Source organism: Papaver somniferum, chromosome 9 (genome assembly GCF_003573695.1).
Source record: "Papaver somniferum cultivar HN1 chromosome 9, ASM357369v1, whole genome shotgun sequence".
NCBI classification, from domain to species: Eukaryota; Viridiplantae; Streptophyta; class Magnoliopsida; order Ranunculales; family Papaveraceae; genus Papaver; species Papaver somniferum.
In genome coordinates this window covers 109,823,248-109,828,737 of record NC_039366.1, presented here as the reverse complement: position 1 = coordinate 109,828,737, position 5,490 = coordinate 109,823,248, and the positions used below count along the sequence as shown (strand labels likewise).

Below are 5,490 nucleotides of genomic sequence, written 5' to 3'. Positions count from 1 at the left end.
TCTTCTAGCCATTTCTTCAATGTTAACAAATTGCAAGAAATTATGTAAAATTCTTAACCAATCACTCTAAATCTTCACAAATCTCAATATTAATCTTCAATACGTCCCTGTTTCTAGCGCCATTATGTAGTTGTAGGAAATCCTACACTACACCCCTCATACGATTTCATTAATACTCAACTCATTTTTAGATTTACAATCTTAATTTTATTGATGAATCTTTGAATATTCTTACAAGAAAAGATAAAGGAATCAAGAATGACTTCTGCTCTAGACTTTCTCTCTCTTATTTACTTGTTTCTTTCTCGAAAAAGATCTCCTCTTTCTTCTCAGTTGAACGACTATTTATAGGGAAATACATAGTGGATGACAGCTAATCTGTCCTTTATTTTCGGATATGGCTTGCGACATTCTCGCAACCTTACAAATGTTAATCTCGCAAACTCTTTAATTTTCGCAGGATCATCATATCTTTCTAATGATTTTAGCTGATGTCGTTTATTACATCATTTTTAAAATTGTTCTGCGACGCTGTTGTGTTGTGTTGTTGATAATTTCTCTAAGATATTATTGTTGCGAGATTCTGATCCTACATCTTAATTTACAAAGAACATATATGGAACTAATTTACGATGCTAACAGACATTGAAATAGCTCTTAACTAGCAATTTCTCGCTTCTTCGACGGAAGCCGGTCAACTACTCCACTTCCACTTGCAGTCTTTTTTAAAGATCGTGAAAGTGTAACATAAGAGTATACTTGCGGGTTTGTATTTAGACTTGAATATTTTGATGTTTGTATAGTCATATTCATTTTGCTGGGTGGTTCAATCATCTTGTAACCCTTAAATTTTTTCCATTATCGATCAGAAAAATAATTTAAAACCATAGAAAATTCTCATTGCCCCGAGCTGGTAGGCAGGTTCACGGCAAGAATAACATGAGCTAAATCGCTTTTACATTTGAATTGTTGCCTCATAACTATACATTCATTAATGAATAGGAGTGTCACATCCAAAAGCAATACCTCACGGTCCTCACCTCTTTAGGTGTATTTGATTTAGCCTCAGAAGGTTTGTTTAATTTCTTTCTTTCCACACTGGCCACAGAAGTGTAATGCATATCGCATCAATTTCCAGATGTTTTTCACATGGGACACTAATGCTATCAAAATCTGGACCAGTGCTGGAAGCGTTAATACTCACTAGGATCCAGTTAACTCCCATCCTTTAATGAAGTAGTTCCTTATCTTTTAACATAACTACAGGTCCAGGAGAGCATGATAGGCCGGTTGTGGATTCTGGCTGATCCTCATGTTGTTAAGCATATACTTTTTCTGTTTTTCATTTTCGGTACACTCAATTTATTTGATTAGAAAAATTTATGATTTCACAGAAAATGTGTTGCTAAAACTTTTACGGAACAAAAAAGACAAAACTATCATCACGAAAAGAAAAAGTCTCAACTTTAAAGTAAAATGTGAAGAAAAGAGTATAAGAAACATCTTTACAAAGGTACAGCTAAAAAACCCCTTTCTCCATGTTATCAAATGTTAGTATTGAAGCTGTCATTGTTTGGATTGCCGCCGGCGCCAGGTCCACATACTAGCATGACTGAGTTTGGGATTCCAGGCTTCCAAAACTCATTGCTATCTGTTTTCATCCAATATCTCTTTTGTAACCAACGAGCTTGTGCTGTGCAACATTTTCCTCACCTGACAATCCAGATGGGTCATAAATCATAATCCATGGAGCCACAATCCAGCAACAACTACAATGCTTCACTATTCAACCTAATCTACCTAAACTGCTCGATCTTCTCAAGCCAAACATCTGTTCCATTAATATAACAAGAGCCATAGCAACTGCTTGATCAAGTTCAGGTTGCACTATCAGCTTAAATACATCACCACCAAATGTTACACCTGCTTTAGCTTCTTTCCTTTGAACTTCAGCTACAAGTCTTTTCTCGCTGTCATACACAGCCACACACCGTTGTGCATATGATCCGATAATTTCATACATAAGCTCCTTACTGTTACCTTGGCAGGATATCACGTGAGCTAGGTCCTTCGTTGTCAAGAAATTCACGGGTTTTTTCACCAAAAATCTTGGATTAACTGAAGTTTCTCCGTCAAATACCATCCAGTTATCAGTTAAACTCAATTTCTGTGAACAAAATTAACAAAAAATTAGACCCCATTCAAACAAAAATAGCCCCCATGTAAACAAACAAACAAACAAAAAAAACTACAAAAACTTAATCTCACCTTACGACGGATAGTAAGAAGAGTTTTTCCTGAGGCATCCATTAGAAAGATTTCCGTTTTATTCCCAGCTCGATAATTATCCACACGGAACACGAGATTTCCATTTGTATCAAAAACGGTAAAACCGTTACAGTTGAAGAGAAGTGATTTTTTCCATACTGTTAGTACCTCCACCTGTTTGTCTGATATTTGTTTCGGAATTCTTGTAGATTCTGCTGCTGCTGCTGTTGTTGTTGTTGTTGAGTTTGGGTATATCTTCTTAGGCATGGTTCTTGATCTGTGAAAAGTAACAGGTTTAAGAGAGAAGGATAAACTCGAGAAAGAAATTTTTTGGTTTGAAGCTTTAATATCATGGCCATCGAGTAACTAGTACTTATACAGGCAAGTGGTAATTGCTGAAAGACGAATAGGCCCTTCTAGAGGGACGTGTATTTGATTCTGATATGACGTCACGTCGGCAAAATTTAAGAGATAAACAGTTGAGAACATAAGAAAGAAGATGAAAATGGTGATGTCGATGGTGATGGGGAGATTATTTAATGAAGATTTTAATGGGGAAGAGACGAGTCTGTGGTGGATGAGGGTGACACGTAGGTATTAAAAGTAGATATTTTGATTTTTTTTAGTTGTTTTTTTGTGGAAGGATTCTCTTGGGCGGTTTGTGCGACCCTTGTGTGAGAATATTTTATGTTACAAACAAAGTTAAGAGTTAACAGGGGTCATCATCGGAATCATTTATTCAGTTGACGGTAGTTCTAATATGACCAAAGTAATCAGCAAAAGGCTATTGCCATTTTTCCATTTCTTTTCTGTTTTACACGTTTTGAGATATATTTTGAATTAAAATTATATCGTTAAAAACAAAATTAAAGTTTGACACCTTTCAAACGGAAATGATAGCTTGACTGACAGATATTCCCGCAAAACATCTCGCAAGAGCGAAAAAATAGGCACCCACATTATATTACATTTATCCCAATATTGAGAACACCCCGAAAGTCGTTGGATTGTCTCTCGTAATATATTACGGGAGAAAACTGCGATAAGTCTAGCATCTCCCCCTTTGAAAATAAAAATCCGAAATTGGATCGGAAGTCGAGCACAATAATCTATCTATATTCCAATCATCAAAGTCAAAGCTAATCAAAGAGTTGTAATTCAAATTCTAACCATTTCCTGGATTTCAATTAAAGATAATAAAGGTACCTTAGCTAGGTAAAATGCTTATTTATAGCTTGGAAACAAAGTTAAACCTATTGATAAATCTGCATCTAGCAAAAGTGTTAGGATCATTAAAAGATCCATCAATTTTTCAAGGTTCAAAATAAAGTAAGAAAACATATGTATCTGAACCATTCAGATACTGCTGGAACTGGTATTTGAATCAATCGGATGGTGCAGGAATCAGTCTGAAAACGATGTCAAAATTGGTATCTGATTCAGTCAGATGCTGTCGGAATCTCCAATTTGAAACTGATTGTTGTTGTTGTTGTTGTTGTTGAAGAAGATGTAGTTGAAGACGAGAGTGATGAAGAAATCCTTGATTATCATCCCCACCACCACAAAACCTAAAAGATTAGATCTAAAAATAAAAATAAACCTAAAACTATCAAAAAAATAAGAAATTAAAGAAAAGAGAAGATGAGCAAGAGAGATATTTTGATGTAGATTATCTGCTCAGAATTACTCCGTCGAGTAAATCTGAGCAGAAAAAGGATGTAAACAACTAGGGTTTTTCAATGTTCTCCTCGGGGGAGAGAGAGAAAGTGGTTTAAGAGCTTTTTTTATGTTTGGGAGTGTTGAAAGTTCCTTTGTCCTTTTACAAAGCTCCACATTTCTACGAAACATTTGCGCATTCTGAGATCTCAAACCTCGCCATTTAACAATATTAATATCAACCATTAATTTTCAATGGTTAATTTTCAAAGTAGTAAATGGTGGCGTTATACATTTCGGATTGTGCTAGCTTTTAGGCATAAATGTAGAGCTTTGTAAGAGGAGCAAATCACAAGAAAACTAGCTTTAAATTCGTTATCGTTTAGGTTTTATAAGAAGATTGGTGCAGAATTTATGAGATAATGTGAGAATAACAACCATGTCAACCAATTCTCCTTTAATAAATTAGGACTATCGAAATTAATAAAGGCTATGCATGGTAAATGTTAAGTACGTGGACTTATTTTCCAACATTAGATTATAAACCGACTTTCCCATAACCAAAGGGTCACTAGAATTTACGTCACTTTTTCCTTTCATATGAGAAATTTGTTTAATTTCAAAAATAAATCTTTATATTCATATAATCTTCAGGTATTATACTAAATAGTCAATCAGGTTTCAAGTTTTAAGTTGTTTCTTATATAAAAAAAAAAAAAAAAAGTCGTGCCTCCACCAAAAAATCTGCTTCCTTGGAAATGAATCTTATTCCATAGTTTTAGTTCGCTGATATCAAACACAACCTATAAGAAAAATATATTCCTATATGATCTTGAAGGAGAGAGTACGTAACAAGTGTTAGAGTTAATACTCGGTTGAAGCTACACACCTTGGTATGTCAAGTATGTTGTCATATTTTAGATGCTAAAACTATTTCTTGATATTAGTCTACAAAAGTCAGCTTCTGTTTCGAATAGATTAGATAGTATATTTTTAGGATATTAAAGTTACTCAAGGCGGATAAAAAATCGAAGATTACACGAAACCATCAATTTAACAAGCGTCATCAAGGTAAGTAACGATCTAGTCCTTCCTATTGAACTAGTTTCCTTCTTAAAAAAAAGTCGAGGACTTTAGTAGGTGATCATAATTCAAAGAAGATCATATCATAGATTAACTTCTTGCTAAGTCTAGTGATGTTTTCGGTTTCCAAGCACTTGCTTGTCGAACTCGAAACTAAGCTTGAGAGGGAAACACAAGTGCTAAGACTTGAAAATTTATTCTTGAGTTTTCATTCACTTAAGTTGATGAACCTAATAATTAAGTTTGTGAACCTAAAACTTTAAAGGCAAATAAGGTGCTTGAGTTCAACCTATTGTAGAGATTTTCTATGAGAACTTCTGTTTTGAGTTCGCAAACCTATAAGAAAAACTTCTCCTAAGCTATATTGTCATTTGAGCTCGCGAACCTCTATAGGTAAGTTCGTGAACCCAGTACAAGAGAAATTTACTAAAGCTTTTTTGTGTTTGAGTTCGCGAACCTAGTTCAACATATATTCTCTTGAAT

At 34.5% G+C, this 5,490-nt stretch overlaps 1 protein-coding gene across 1 annotated transcript; it reads right to left on the bottom strand.

Moving 5' to 3' along the window:
- Positions 1–1,419: 1,419 nt before the first annotated feature.
- On the bottom strand, positions 1,420–2,628 carry LOC113313671 (protein LURP-one-related 8-like). The gene is made up of 2 exons (XM_026562466.1): positions 2,269–2,628; positions 1,420–2,167 (listed from the first exon to the last, which is right to left on the bottom strand). Exons 1-2 carry the CDS (start codon positions 2,533–2,535, stop codon positions 1,787–1,789), a joined length of 648 nt encoding a protein of 215 aa, XP_026418251.1. The 5' UTR covers positions 2,536–2,628; the 3' UTR covers positions 1,420–1,786.
- Positions 2,629–5,490: the final 2,862 nt, after the last annotated feature.

What these genes read in the sequence shown, in the direction of transcription:
- LOC113313671 (XM_026562466.1), bottom strand. Translation starts at nt 2,535, where the DNA reads ATGCCTAAGAAGATATACCCAAACTCAACAACAACAACAACAGCAGCA. An exon ending in TTCTTACTATCCGTCGTAAG is followed by an intron (nt 2,168 to 2,268) that starts GTGAGATTAAGT and finishes TTTTGTTCACAG; the next exon opens with AAATTGAGTTTAACTGATAA.